The sequence below is a fragment of the Coffea arabica genome, chromosome 11c (assembly GCF_036785885.1).
Source record: "Coffea arabica cultivar ET-39 chromosome 11c, Coffea Arabica ET-39 HiFi, whole genome shotgun sequence".
Taxonomy (NCBI): domain Eukaryota; kingdom Viridiplantae; phylum Streptophyta; class Magnoliopsida; order Gentianales; family Rubiaceae; genus Coffea; species Coffea arabica.
In genome coordinates, this window is record NC_092330.1 from 43,614,684 (window position 1) to 43,630,274 (window position 15,591).

The 15,591-nt window shown below is 34.2% G+C and overlaps 2 protein-coding genes across 2 annotated transcripts; one reads left to right on the forward strand and one right to left on the reverse strand.

The window, feature by feature from the left end:
• Window positions 1-95: 95 nt before the first annotated feature.
• Window positions 96-2,788, reverse strand: LOC113716388 (uncharacterized). Its single transcript, XM_027240694.2, has 4 exons — window positions 1,613-2,788; window positions 1,330-1,509; window positions 1,141-1,232; window positions 96-1,055 (listed from the first exon to the last, which is right to left on the reverse strand). The coding sequence occupies exons 1-4, from the start codon at window positions 2,399-2,401 to the stop codon at window positions 347-349; spliced, it is 1,770 nt and encodes a 589-aa protein (XP_027096495.1). The 5' UTR covers window positions 2,402-2,788; the 3' UTR covers window positions 96-346.
• A 10,990-nt stretch (window positions 2,789-13,778) lies between these two features.
• LOC113715581 (transcription factor bHLH167-like) lies at window positions 13,779-15,311 on the forward strand. Its single transcript, XM_027239819.2, has 3 exons — window positions 13,779-13,937; window positions 14,036-14,350; window positions 14,979-15,311. Exons 1-3 carry the CDS (start codon window positions 13,818-13,820, stop codon window positions 15,069-15,071), a joined length of 528 nt encoding a protein of 175 aa, XP_027095620.1. The 5' UTR covers window positions 13,779-13,817; the 3' UTR covers window positions 15,072-15,311.
• Window positions 15,312-15,591: the final 280 nt, after the last annotated feature.

Consider the following 15,591-nt stretch of genomic DNA (forward strand, 5'->3'; position numbering starts at 1 on the left):
CAACATTTTGATCTTAAATATGGCAAGCTTGCAATATGCCTAACAACAAAAAGTAGTAGTAGTAGTAGTGTAAATGAAGGATTCTTGCCCATAAATGCTCGCTGAAATTGCAACTTTTGCCTGACACGACTTCTTGTTATAAGATATGGAACTTGCAGAAAAACATATTCCCTTGAATCCTTTTGGCTGACGTAAGAACAACTTGCGTCTCAATTAAACAATAGAATCACCAGTTTCTAATAAACAAATTAATATTTTTGTATCTAAGAAAATATTAACAAATCCTGAAAATTTTGGCAAGTCATCCAAATTGTAAATTGTTTTAGTTAATCTGCTCAATCCACAATCAAGGGTTCTTCATCTTGATCCTCAACTTCCTAGCTATGTGAGCTGCTCTGGGATGCACCGGCCGCTTGCTAGGGTCACTCTGCTCCACCTCTACCCAGTTGATAACTTTTAATATAAGTGACTGGGGAACTTTGGAAGCGTCCATTTCCTTTTCTGCTTTTGATTTCTTCAGGCCTTTTTCCAAAGCTTTCTCTAGAAAATCCATAAACCAGTTTCCTGCTTCTGTCTCTATCTGCCTTCCCAATTTGATTGTATTGGATAGGCTGCTGCTGCCAGAAGCTGCAGCAGCAACAGGTTTCCTGTTTTCATCATTCTCTGACGAACATTTTCTCTCCAAAGACACTTTCTGGCTGAGAATTGATGATCTCAAATGCTTCCCAAGAATTGATTTCTGATCACTTCTTTCTGGAAAGACAGCAATTGATTTGTAAAGTGCAGCTCTTCTTTTAGAGGCAGTTGACTCTGAGTTCCGGGATTGGTCTACATTGTTGTGCATTATTTCATGCAAAATTGGGGTCTTTTCTTCAGAACAATTTTCACCATTTTCTTTTGATTCTACGGTTGGCGCTTGAGCAACTTCACTCGCTGCTTGAATAGACACCATTTCTGCTATTGCTTGAGCAATCTGGTTATGAAACTCGAGAAACTGATCAAAACAGCGTGATGGAGCATCTGGCCTAGCAGATTTGTTCAAGTTTGAAAACATCCTACAAGATTAGTCGGATCAGTATTTAACTACAACTCATAGGGATCAATAAATTCCAATTCAATCAGAAGATAATTATCTCATACTTCAGATATCGAACGAGATTTTCAGTGGCTGAAGCATCTCTTAGTGCTTGAAGTGCTATCTTCTGGGCCGCCTCCCTTTGTTGCGTAGCTTCCTGATAGGCATATATCAGTGGCAATGTTAGTACATAACGCCCTGTATAAAATAGAGCACGTTTTGAGTAATGGAGATGCTTGAATTAGGAAGTTTACCTTCCCGAGCATGCTAAGCTTTCCGGGCAAATTCATGGGAAGACTGGTACTATTGGAGGATGAATCATGAGACTGTGATTGTGCCGGTACAGAAATTTTCTGTGCATCTCCACCAACATGGGGAAAAGCTGCTTGTCTTGCATTCCTTAAATTTGGGGGCGGAGTTGAACTTTTCTTTTCCTAAGGTAGAACAATGAGTATCGAAAAAATTAAACAAAAGAGAGAGATATTAGGCCTTCTGCAATCTGTCATGCAACTAAGCAAAGAAGAATAATGTACCTACAGCTGAGTTGAAGGGACTTTTTGGTATCCTCTGTTCTCTATCGCAGACGCTTTTGCTCCTGGGAAATTTTAGCATTGAAGGGGTAAAACAGCTTTTTCGAACCAACGAAGGGGTTTCTCCTTTTGAATCCATCATTTTGGACAACAGGGCACCACCAACAGATGATCTAACGGCTGAATTGGCAGTTCCATCCTTCGCTCTGCCTCGAATTACCGGGGACATTGGAAAATTGCCCCCAGATTTAACAGAATTGGGCTTGTCTTTCACTGGTGTACATTGATCGAAATCCAAAGGCACTGGCTTTAAAACCAGGGGTGAAGAAGCAGCTGCATCTGTCCCATTTGGCCCTGTACCCCAAGACCCTCTTCTTGGAGCAGACAATTTAGGATTGATTTTCTGCTCAATTTTCTCTCCCTTCTCTCTTAACCCCATTAAAGGTTCAGGAGTGCCAACTAATGGATGTCTTCCGGGCACTAATTTCGCACCTTTGACAATGGGAACAGGTGATCCAGGCTCCAATTTATCGACATAGATAAACTGCCCCAGCTGCATCTTGTTACTCAGAACAAGGTCATCTTGATCAAAAGGTAGACTAACATAAATCGAATGTGAAGAATCTGAAACCTTGATGAAAAACCCGTGCTTGGGCCAAAGATTCTTCTCATCAAGATCTGCAGGGACGATATCAGTAACCTGCAAAAGTGAACTCCTATGCTCATTCGTGGGCTTGACCCCTGAATTCATCCCATTTAGTAGCTTCAACAAAATTCCTGGGGCTAATGTAGCCATAATTTCTTCAAGAAATCAAGCCCAAAAGAGTAAAGAGCAGTAAAATTCTCAAGAAACACAATCGCTGAGCAGCTGTGAATTGATTTCCTGATTAAAATTTTAGCATAAACTGTAAAAATTCAAGAATGGCCCTGAAGAGAATAAAAAGTGGAACAATGAAGAAAGTAACTTCAATATAATTCATAGACAATAAAATAAAATATAAAAAAAAAAAGAAAGAAAGAAAGAAGGAAAACCAAGGTTAGGTAGAATTAAAGAGAGCTTCAAGGGAGAAGTAATTCTGGGTTTTACTCAATTCGCAAGAATCCCGTGAGTAGAAGAAGGGTTTTGAATGAGCGAGTTAATGATGAAGTGAGGAATGAAGAAGAGGAAGGATAGGGTGGCTAACGGGCAAGTACGCGGCAGAAGGGGCCAATATTTTTTAAATTTTGCTTTTCTGAACGTTGGGATAACGGTCGCATGTCGCTGGCGTGTCACGCTTACACGTCATTCTGGTTTTGAAATAAGGGAATGAGTTGTGGATATTCTACTTTTGCTTTTTGCTCTGTGGGATCACCTATTACCTTCCTTTTGATTAATATATAGGGAAAGCAATTTTGCTGCGGATTTCTACTAATGACACTTTAATTTCTTTCTCTTTTTTTTTTTCTTTTGTTCATGAATCATCTCATTTGGCCCCTAAAATATGCAAATCTCCTGGAGCAGCAGAGCTCTTCATGAGCTATTTTTGTTTAGGATAATTCTTCAGGGCATTTCAAAAGTCTTTTTTTTTTTTTTTTTTGGTAGCTGTCTTGGAATATATACTGTGACAATTCATCAGCGTTGTCTTTGAAATGGCTCAATGGAAATTCCAAAATGGTTGAACTATTACTTTCAATCATTGAGAAGGGTTTGGATTTAGTACATGGCCTATTAGATGGGATGATAATTCGTTAGATTCGGTTAATCTTTTATGTTAGGGGGGAAATAGATTCTCTAATCCGATTGAAGTCTGTTTGGATTGTAAGTTATTTGGGATTATTTGAGATATTTTTACTGTAGCACTTTTTGTGATGTGATGTATGTGAGATAAAAAGATATTGGGAAGATAAAAAGGTGTATTGGAAATTGTAAAGATGATGTAAGCAAATAAAATTGGGGAAATATGAAGCAATCCAAACAAACCAATGTCAGATAAGTTCTTCCTACATAGTTGACGCCATAACAATTAGGATTAATATTTTACACGCTAGCAAATTTACATATGTATACAAAATAAAATTTAAACTAATATTAGGTGGCGTGCATTTCAGAATGTTAATGTATTATACACTGTCAGTGTGCACAAAATTAATCCTAACGATTAATGTCTAAAGTTTTTTTTTTTTTTTGAAATTAACGCATAGAGGTTCAGTTGCATGGTTTTTCAAGCCCAATTTGGCCATCAACCCAGCAAAGGATCGGCTCAGCCGGTTAATGGTTTAACTGGGATTTCAACTGGTTGAACCGACGAATTCTATGATACGATGAAATAGTAGCAATTAGATAAACGGTCCATTAAACACCGGAAAGCCTTGTACTCCAGCGCTACTTGCCTAATACTAATAAGTTCGACCATGCTAATCAAGTTAGATGTTACGTGTTCAAATTACAGCTATCGTGAGGCCGAGTCAGCCCTAGCGGCTAGCGGGAACCAAAAAATGAAAAGTTAGGATCGAGTGCTGCATGTCATGGAGCTAATCTTACCGTTTTCATTATGCCTTTTTCCGAAAAAGTAAAGTAGACTTTTCCGCCTAAACGCAATAATGAATCGTTACGGGTTTGTTTGGATAGGATATTATTTGAAATAATTATTGTAGCATTTTTTATAATACGATGCATGTGAGATAAAAAGATGGTTGAAAATATAAAATGACGGGTTAAAAAATGTGTTTATGATACAAACGAAATATTATTTAGAATAAATTTACTATCCAAACAAACCCGTACGTTATTTCGCTTTAACTTGTTTTTATCATTTATGAGCTGCTGCTGGTTTATTAAACGCCAGATTGAACTTTACCGGGAAACACCGCAGGAGCAAAAGCTTCATTCAATTAAACTGAGCAAAGCTGCCGATCACCTCACGAGCTCGGATGTGGCAAATACTTTTGTAGGTCCAGACTTGTCGATCTTCATTCAATTTCGACTATTACTGTTTATCATATTATCATACATCATTATGGTCACGTAAAAAACTCTACGTAGTTTACAAATGAGACAGTAGACTAAACTTACACAGCTATTTTCCCTTGAATACAGGCATGGATTCCAAAAGGATGACAATCAGATAATAGCGCAAGAAGCATGCTCTTTCCATATGTTACAACATGTAGTGATATCATCAAACCACTTAAAGATCAGAAACGAGACGATTCGGCTGCACCAAGCTTTGAAGCTCTATTCAAGCTACAAGGTTCAAAAGTTGAAAAATTACAGAAGTTGAACGCACATTGTGGGCTGCTTGCTTGAGAGAATGAGAGTCTAAATGGAAAAAGATAACCTAGCTTGTACGGTACCAATGTGTTGTTCCATTAATTCTGGGAAATTAAGAAAATTTGTGGAGATTATATATATATATATATATATATGAAAGTAGTTATTTTAATCAGAATTGTTTCTCACTCCTACATGACATGCTCAATTGAAGAGAATTAATGGGTTATGGGTCATTTGGATTTTACCCATATTAAATCTTATTTGGATTATTATATGTTTAAAAAATTATCTCTAATTTTAAAATAACTTTAAAAAAATAATTAATCTTATTTTAATGATATTATTTTGAACAACAACTAATCTTTTCTTAATGATTCTGCTTTCTATCAAATTATTACATATAAAACTATAGTAAAACCTTTTTCAACAATTATTAAAATCTTACATATCCCAAATTATTTCTTTTAACCACTATACCTTTGATTAGTATTCAAATTGTTCATCATTTCTTCCCTGAATTTTGAATTAATTCAGTGTAAAAAAAGAGAATTAACTATTACACTGACAGATTTACCAATATTGTTGAAAAATGAATATTTATTGATGAAGAAAAATGAAGTACTGGATTTTTTTCTACTTAATTAAATATGAATATATAATTCTAGATTTATGGTCATTGTAAAAATTTAAATTATCTAAAAGAATATTTGTAAAAAAGGAATATCTATCAGGTTTTTGACGGGGGTACATGATTTGATATATACTATCATATTATAGTAAAATTATGTAACAAAATTTTAAAAATTAGTAAATAATTGAACGTCTAAAATAAATTAATTTTTTAAAATTAATATAGATGAATATGTAGTATTGTTGTTAATTTTTGTATTTAAATTATTTATATTTGTATAAATTTACAAAAAAAAAAAAAAAAGATTGTACCAAGGCACGAGCAAATTTCTAATTCTAATTCTATTATGGGCTCATTGAACAGGCTGCAAATCCTCAGTCGCGAAGCCTCGCAGTTGCAATTCAGTCGCTTCGCTGAGACTCTTCCACGTGGAACCTTCACCTGACCAATGTCTTTTATTTCCCGATTAAAATCGGGTTTGTTTGGATTGCTTCATATTTCCCCAATTTTATTTGCTTACATCATCTTTACAATTTTCAATACACCTTTTTATCTTCCCAATATTTTTTTATCTCACATACATCACATCACAAAAAGTGCTACAGTAAAAATATCCCAAATAATCCCAAATAACTTACAATCCAAACAGACTTATGTTAATACGGCTTGGCTCACAATAAAATTTTACGTAGAAAGGAAGGAAACAACAAAATTTAGATTTGAGTTAAAAGCTAATGGATTTAGTGGTTAAGGCTTTTTTTTTCCCCCGGTAATCGAAATTAATCTACTTTACATCTATTTTTACTCCTACTTCTATTATAGTCTATTTTAAGGGAGAAAGCTCAATTAGATCAATAAAAAAATCGATGAAAATTAAACTATCATCGAATCAAACGAATTCACTATGCGGAGTTAAGGTTTAAGGTCACTGCTCCTTGGCAGTTGATGGTTGATGCGTGGCATTTCGTGTAATCAGATAGTTGTTCGTAGAATTTCTTCTTGGATGGCCTTTGTACAAAATTGTAAACAGTAAAAAAAAGGATGATTATAGACACAGAGAATAACCATTCATTAGGATTTGTTTGGATTGGCGTTTATTTTCTCAAATATATTTACTTATATCATCATTGTAATTTTTAATATATTTTTTTACCTTTTTAATTATCTTTTTATCTCACAGATATCGCATCACAAAAAATGATACATTAAAAATATTTCAAATAACTTGCCATCCAAACAAATCATCGTTGGGACACGAAACTTTGTCCGGCTAAAATAAATCAGCGTGGAAGAGTCTCAGTGGACCGACCGAACTGCTTTCGACTGAGGATTTGAAGCCGATTGGACAGGGTGTGTACATTTTGTACAGTTCCATCTTATGGCGGTCTCCTCAAGCAGCGGCACCATTATTAGGAGGATTTTTCAGTACTCAAATCGTCGTGATTGACATACCCTAAAAAGGTTATTCGAAATCACACGAGCTACCCCAGGAGGGGCCATTTACCTTTTGGAGTGTAGTCTGCTTGAAAATGACGCTGCCGAAAAAACAAGTAAAATCAGATATTAGTACTCTGATATGTAATTGCTTTCACAATGTTGATGGAGACGAGAGAATTTAATTGAATTTCGATATTTGGTTTATGCGCGTCAAATTTCATAAAGGAGGTTGTTTCTCAAAGGGCCTCAAGGACCTATTTGAAAGTTTACCATCTTCATAAGGTAAAAGCATAGTTCTTTGAACTTTGAGGATAGGCGCTTCTTTTGAATTAATTTTTTTTTTTTTTTGGTTTATTGTCTCTATCTACACCTATTTCTACTCTAACATATATTATGAGTGATCCAACAGGATCATAGAAAATCGATAGAAACTTCTACTCTAATCTATATTAGGGGGTGACCCAACAGAATTATGAAAAATTGACGAGAGCTAAATTACCATCTGATCAAATGGGTGCAAGAGACACTCATATAAATCTAATAAAAATTATATTAAATAATAATTTTTAATAAAAAATAAATTTTGAATTATTGACGTCCGTCCGAGGACGTGATTCCTGCATGCAAAGTATGCAACGACCCCGGCTCCGGACCATCCCCCAAAGTCCACTGTCAAGCCAGCTGCATTTTGTAACAGTTGACGTTGCCGCCACCCAAGAAATCAGACAATGCGGCGCCTTTGGTAGTATTGGATCCAGGTCTTGATTGGAGACTCCCAGTGACTCACGATTCAAAGAATCTGATGCGTGCCCTCTTATTTGTTGATGAGATGTCTATGTGACGATTATGAATGAAATCTGGTCCTTATAGGCGGAAAAAATAAACATACCTTGCCTATCATGCGAAAAAAGAAAAAACAATTTCTCTGTCAGCAATTCTGAGACTCTGGAGTCGTTTCGACCATGGGTAGTGTGTGGTACATGAGTTTGTTTGTATAGAAATTTATTTGAAACAATTACTATTTTTGTGATATGATATCTGTGAAATAAAAATATAATTAAAATTTATAAAGTAAATTATTTTTTTTCAAATCTTCTCAATCCAAACACACCCCATGTTCGGTCTAGTCTCATGTTACAGATATCCAGGCTGGATCCGTGTTTCTACAACTATCAATTATAGTGACACGGATAACATATGTACTGTGGACATCAGGATACATGATGTAGAGTGGATTTCACTGTGAAGTAGTTAAGCTCTTTAGCTTGTCTGTGATGGACATGGGTCCAGATGTTTCATTGGTAATAGAAATGAAATTTTGCCGTTTGAAAAAAAAAAAAAAAAAAAAAGAAGATAACTTATGTACTGACCCCTCCCAAAAAAAATAAAAAAAAATTGTAGCATTAAAATAATAAATAGATATATGAATATGAAAATTTGTAAAATGATAATAAATATTGACAGTCATTGTAAATTTTGTCCGACAAACTATCTATTCCATCCAATTTAAGAACATACCAATTGCCATTTTGAATTACACTATGTAATCACTACTTTGATTGTAGAGACCCTAGACAAGGGTTACCATGGTATCTAACACCAATTAATTAATAGCAGTATAACAATCATTGCGAAATATTTGTTTGGATTGTGTTTTATTTGGAATATTTTTACTGTAGCACTTTTTGTGATGTGATGTGTGTGAGATAAAAAGGTAATTGGAAAGATAAAAAGGTGTATTGGAAATTGTAATGATGGTGTAAGCAGATAAAATTGGGGAAATAAAACACAATCCAAACAAACCCGTAATGCTAGAAAAGGCAAAAATAACAAAATTATAGCCAAAACTGTCCTGAGTTTACATTAAATATGGTGGGTCTGTAAGATTAGATGTTTTTTGAAATTGTTTTTCAGAAACTTCACTATAACATTTTATTGTATGCGAAAAAAATTCATTGTACATGTATTTTTGGGTGCTTTTAAAATTTAAAATTTTGTTGGGGTAATTTAAAAAATTTGTTAAGTGCCCCTATATCACCTCTTACCACCACCGTACACATATTTTTGGGTGCTTTGCTTTCTTTTAAAACTGTACTACTCATCACCTCCTACCATCATAATCACTGTCCCTCCTTTCTCCTCTATCTCCCCCTCCCTAGCATCCAATTTGATCGTTGGAGACTAGCGGGAAGGGAGGGGATGCAGGAGAAGGGCAGAGAGGGGCGAGAGTTGGAGGCGATGGTAGACAGTGGTGGGCGAAAAAAGAAAGAAGTGATAAGAATTATTTTATTTTATATATTTTTTCTTAGATGTATTTAATATTATGTGGATTATGTATTTTTGGAGTATGTTCTTTAACAAAATTGTCCACATAAGGATTGCACGATATAATTGACAAAACACCAATGCTTGGTATACAAGATTCTTCTTATGCCATCCATAATTAATTTGGAAGGAATTTGTAATACTGGATGCTTATGTAAAGGCTGAATCGAAATACGCAGAATAAAGAAGTGCATAGGAAATGTATTAGGCATTTTAAAATTAACTAAATTGATACAGAATCTATTTTTTTTTAAAAAAAAAAACTTACATGTTGACGAAGAAAATGTTTCTCCTACAAGTGATCCAAAAAAAAAAAAAATCCTTAAAGCTTTTTCAAAATGACTCTTTTGGAACTTAAACTGTTAAACGTAACATAAGATGAAAAGGGCAAAAATCATGAACCTGTACGTGCCGCGTGTATAATCCAAAACGCGTATTAGTATAGTATACTCCAAAGGGACAGCTTTAGAAACCTTCTTTGAGTTTTATTATTTCACCTAGCACCCTCATTATCTTGAATATTGCACTTACCTCCCTTATTACTACAAAAATCACACTAGCCCGCACATCAAAATTCAACTCAAATATAAGAGGACCTAACAAACTTAAAAATAAAAAGGAAATGAAATAAAAGTCACCTTCTCTCTAAGCTTCTCTCTCTCTCTCTCTCTCTCTCTGCTGTTTTTTTTTTTTTAAAGTTCTCTCTCTATTGTTCTTGTCTTGTTATAGTTATCATTGATGTAGTTTGTACTCATCTACGTCATTATTTAATTTTTTTCTAATCAATAAAAAGTTAGTTCTTGCTCAAGAAAAGAAAAAGATTTACGTCAGCACTATACTTATTTATTTATTATGGTTTGTTCTTTGTTGTTTTCTTTTCTTGTTTTGCTTTGTTGCTGATAGATTGTGATTATTGTGATAGTAAATGAGATTATGCCACATAGTGGTGTTGTGGTGATACTAGTTCTAACACTTGAAAAGAAAGGTATCATAGTTGTTTCTTTTTTCTTCACTTTTTTTTAACAAAAGGGTAGTTTTGAATTTTCATTCAAAATTTATGCTATTTATAAGCTTTTATTTCACAAACAACAAAAGTAGGGGAGATAAGTGTAATGTTCAAAACAAGAGAAGTATTAGCTGAAATTATCATACACTTCATGGGAGGCAGTGGTAGGGCTAGGATATTATTCCAACGGGGGCACAATATAAAATGAAAATATTTTAGTTCTACAATTAGAATTAGACAAGAAGATCCACATGCAAAGTAATAGCAAGGAGAACCATGGATATTCACTAAATAACAAAAGATGAAAGCACTAACTTTCACGTATTGGAAATCTCGGCAGTGAGCTAAACTCTTACTAATAGAATTGGATTTGTAATTTTAGATCGTCAAACTAATGGATTGTGATTTTGGCTTTATTATTCTACAAAGAGTTACCATACATACACATATACACTTTTGGGGCCAAAAGAAAGCTTTAAAAATATCTACTACTCAAAATTAATTTTTTTCCCTCAATAGGGGCCCATATATAAATTTCTAGAGTCAAAACATTTTTTTTTTGGTGAAATTTCTATACCAAAATTTTTTTTGTTTGGATAGTGTATTATTTGAAATATTATTTGGAATAATTACTGTAGCACTTTTTGTGATATGATGTATGTGAGATAAAAAGGTGATTGGGAATATAAAAAGGTAGGTTGGGAAATGTGTTTGTGATGTAAGCGAAATATTATTTGGAATAATTTTGATATCCAAACACTTTCGGCTAGGGGAGACACGTGCCCCTACGCACTATCCCTACTCTGAAACTATTTAACCCATTGTGTAGATATCCTTCATTTGGATGGCACGGATTAGACTTTTGACGAAAGTTTTTTTGGTTTGCCAGCCTTGTTTGGAAGTCAAGTTTTTTGTCAAGTTTGTCTACTATAAATTTTTTAAAAAACTTTAATTACAGTAATTTTAAAAAAATTTTCAAAATTTTTAAACTATAAATTTCAAAATATTTAAAAAAAAACACACTTCAAAAAGTTTTTTAAAAACTTCTACAGTAAGTTACAGTAAAGTTTTAGACAAATACAAAAAAAACTCACCTTTCAAACGGAAAATTTTATACAAAGCCATTTACAAGAAACCAATCCATAAGAGAATAAGTGTATTTTCAAAGGGAGGGAGGAGTGAGCTGAGTGATCTTGAGATAAATTCAAAAGTTATGATGAAAAATCAAAATCATTCCACAAAAAGGATTGTTTTGGACTTTTAGTGTCCTGTACCAACAAGGAAAGCGTTCACATTCTCTGAATGTGATGTCTCCTTAGATTCCTGAGTTCACATTTTACGGATGCGAGCTCAGGAGTGTTTAATTTAGTGAGAATTAGTTGGTAAATGTGAACTCGAAAGGATAATAGAGTTGGGAATTCTGCAAATGCAATTTGAAGCTCTCCAACTGCATGGTTCCTAATTATCGGGTTTGTAGCTGGACTCGCAGCTTTTGTTTTGCAGAATTCATATTGTACTCCATTTCATGTCCAAGGTTATTATTTGATTTGTATTAACATCAAACTTGTTAGAAAATTAGCTTAATTTCTTTTAAACAGGTTTTTGATTTTATGTGAAAATAATTAGTTTTCTAATTGGTTTAGTTATTTGAAATAGTCTAAGTTCTTTCCTATTCTGCATAAGTCTACAAATTAGAACTAGTTTCCTATATTATTTGGATTTTGCCCAAATAATACTCTCTATAAATAGGTAAGTTAGTATACTATGCAAGAGGCACATAAGAGGCATAAAAGGTGACATGTAAACTTATACATGGAGTGTGTGAGAAGGTTCTTGAGAGATAAGAAATGGTATATAATAGTTGAATTTGGATTCAAGTTGTATTATTGTATAGAATTTTTTTCTAACAATAAAAAACGGTAATGTGGTGAAACCGAACCACATTAAATATTGTATGTTATTTATTTTTCTTGCTTGTAACTTGTTCATCATTAAATTATTGTGTTCTTGATATCTCAATAATTGTGTGTTATGTGCTTATATCATAACAAGGCTACAAGGCATGTATCAACAACTTATACTTTATTGACATCTATTTATTTAGAAATCCTCTAATAAAGTAAAACTCAAATTTGCTCATTTCTTTCGCTGTCGAAGAATAAATAAGAAAATTTGCAATTTGATAAATCAATGAACCATTTGATAAACAAAAGAAAAATTGTAATTTACTTTCAACTGACTTTTTATACATTACGATGCAACTATTCAATAGTTTTTATTTTTTTTCACTTTTCTCAATTGTTTTGGAAAATGAATTAAAAAGATACAGAAACAAGCAATCACAATGTTTTTATGAAAAATAAAATAATAAAAAAGAAAGCAAGAGAGTTCGCATCTAAGATTTTCATTTTTGCCTTGTTTTGATTTAAGAATTTTCATCTTCAAAATCAATCTACCGGATATTCATCCGGCCATCTTAATAACACTACTAATTGGATGGGTCACGAGTGACCTCAGCTAGTGATCGCGCTGAATTGCGTAATAATTCCATCAATCGCAGGTCCACCAACAAGTGGAGATGGTTAATAGGCAACTTGATTTCTCTAGGAGATTGTAAACATATATTGTTGAGGTTGTTATACACCGACCGTGCTGGATGAATGATAATTATGAAAAATTTAAATTTAAAATTTAACTTTTACATATATGCTGTAAATTAAACGATAATAGTGTATATATTATTAATATATATAAGATTTACTTTTATTATATGTAATAATATTTATAAATTTGTGTGTACGAGTAAAATATATCCAAACAACAAAGCTCTAAGTATACTTCTAAATTATTCAAAACATGCAATAATTATACTACCGCACAAATATCATAAACTTAAGGGTAAATCACATATAATTTCCCTATAGTTTCGTCTATTATCACATAATCCTTTTAATGTTTCAAAATGTCCACTTCACCCTCCTATGATTTTATGTAAAGTAAAAATTTGATAAGAAATAACTCATATAATATTATTAGTTGAAATAATCAATAGTGCTCTTATTTAAATGCTAAATCAATCGATGACTTAGCTATCTTATATCAAAGTGTAAGAGATTAGTGGATAAATGCAAAATTACGGGGGAGTAAATTGAATACTTATACAAAACATAAGGAGGTTACATGTGCTTTTAGAGCGCATTTAGTATATACACCGTAAATGATTATGTATTCCGTTCATTTTTCATTTTACATAAAATCATAGGGGGATTATGTGGCTATTTTGAAAGTTTAGCGGGTCATCTGATATTATATAAAATTACAGGGGGTTATAAGTAGTTTACCGTAAAGTTAACTGCCGCAAAGCTATTCATTTAGTTTGTCATTTGATCACACAAGTCATGGACATTTGGTTGACTTGAATTGTGTTGCAGTTCCCAAGAAGCAGGCTGTTAGGCAGACAGCAGCACCGGCCTATATATAGTACACCTTAGAGACATGGGAGTTTCTCACATACAATTCAATTGAAATAAAAGAGAGTAGGGTAACGAACAACAACAAATATGCAGGCAGGCAATTTGAAGCCAAGAATTCCTCGGGGGGTAACAGAGAGACATCGAAGACAGCAAATGAAGAATTTGTACTCAAAACTTGCTTCCCTTCTCCTTCCTCCAGCCTCCGAGGTAAATCCTTACTCAATCATCCTATTAATTCGATTTTCTTGAGGTTCGTGAAGACGAAGCATTAAGGTGTTTTAGGATGCATCTACTGTCAAATGCAGGTGAATTTACCATTACCTGCTTTATTGGACTATTCACTCACTCACGTGAAGAACCTTAAAGAAAGGATCCAAGAGCTCGAAGCAAAGAAGGAGAAGTTCAAAGGTCAGATTGGTAGTTCAACAGCAGATTTTGTGCTGCAAGCAGTGAAAATAATTGAAAAGGGTCCAATTCTAGAGGTGAATTTAGAAACCGGCCTGCACAAGCGCTTCATACTGCCTGAAGTCATCAGCATCCTCGAAGCAGGAGGTGCTCAAGTACTAAGTGCCAGCTATGCAACGTTGACCGACAGGGTCTTATATACCATTTCTTCTGAGGTTCGTCTCTTTTGGCTCTCTTGTGTGCGTGCGTGCGTGTTTTGCAGCATGTCTGGTGCTATATTACACGATCAGTTCGGCTGCCGACCAAATCAGCACAGCGACATTAATAGTCAGCTAGTAGAAAAGGCCTGGCGGGGATTTTTTTGGTTTCTCATGTAGTTTAAACTTTAAAGAGGAGGGGGGGGGGGGGGGAACTAAATAGGAGATGGTTGTATTTATTAAACTCTCCAGAATGAATGGCGAATTCCTAAACGTCGTCACATACTCCTTTATCTTACAAAAAAAAATGAAGTGATTTACTCTCCAACATCTCAAGTAATCTTCTTGATCGTGATCCTCCACCTCGTCTTGTACCTTTAACTAAAGTGCAAGACTATAACCACACAATAGTGTAAACAAAACGAAAATTAAATTGCTTGACTTCAAGCATAAAAGATTACAGCCGAAATGACGAGACTATATTAGGGGACTACATATTGTTTGAGAAAAAAATTGCCGAGGATTTCTCAACCAGAAAGCCCCTAGAAATCATGCAACATGGTCGATATGTGCTGCTGAAATAAGTAGCGCACACAAGTCGCATTCGGGTACATTCAACACTCATATATGACTGTTGATTTTGCAGGCATCCTCTCCGAGAATTGGAATAGAGACTTCAAGACTGCATGAGAGGTTGAAAGCACTGGCTGGTACAGGATGTTTCTTCTGCAGCCTTTGAAGGGAACTAAGCCTGGGGCGATATGAGTGACGATATAATAAATTTAAGAGGCCATCTTGGCTAGCAGTACTGCATATATATTTTCGCTTATACATATGTACTAGATAGCTTCTTTCTCTACTTTTTCTCTTTTATCAAAGTACGCTTCTGTCAGAATCTCCACCGATCGCCTGTACATATTTTTAACGGAATTGTTCTGTGGTACTGATCAGGTAAAAAATAAGAGTTCTCTTTCTGTCATGATACTCAGTGTCAATCTCAAATCTTTTAAATTTGTAAGCAAGGAAGGGAGCATAATTAGACGTTTAACCGATCGAGCCATCTTCCTAATTAAGTTTTCATGATAGCAACTGACGATTGCTTACTTGCAAGAACCTTTCCCATCGGAAATAGAGGTCGAGGGACCACGCTAGCTCCTTTCTATTACATATATAATGGAAAGAGATCCGGTCTTTTCTTTACACCTCAATAAAATTAATGCAGAAATTATTTTAAAAAATTAACACTATTCATAATATTA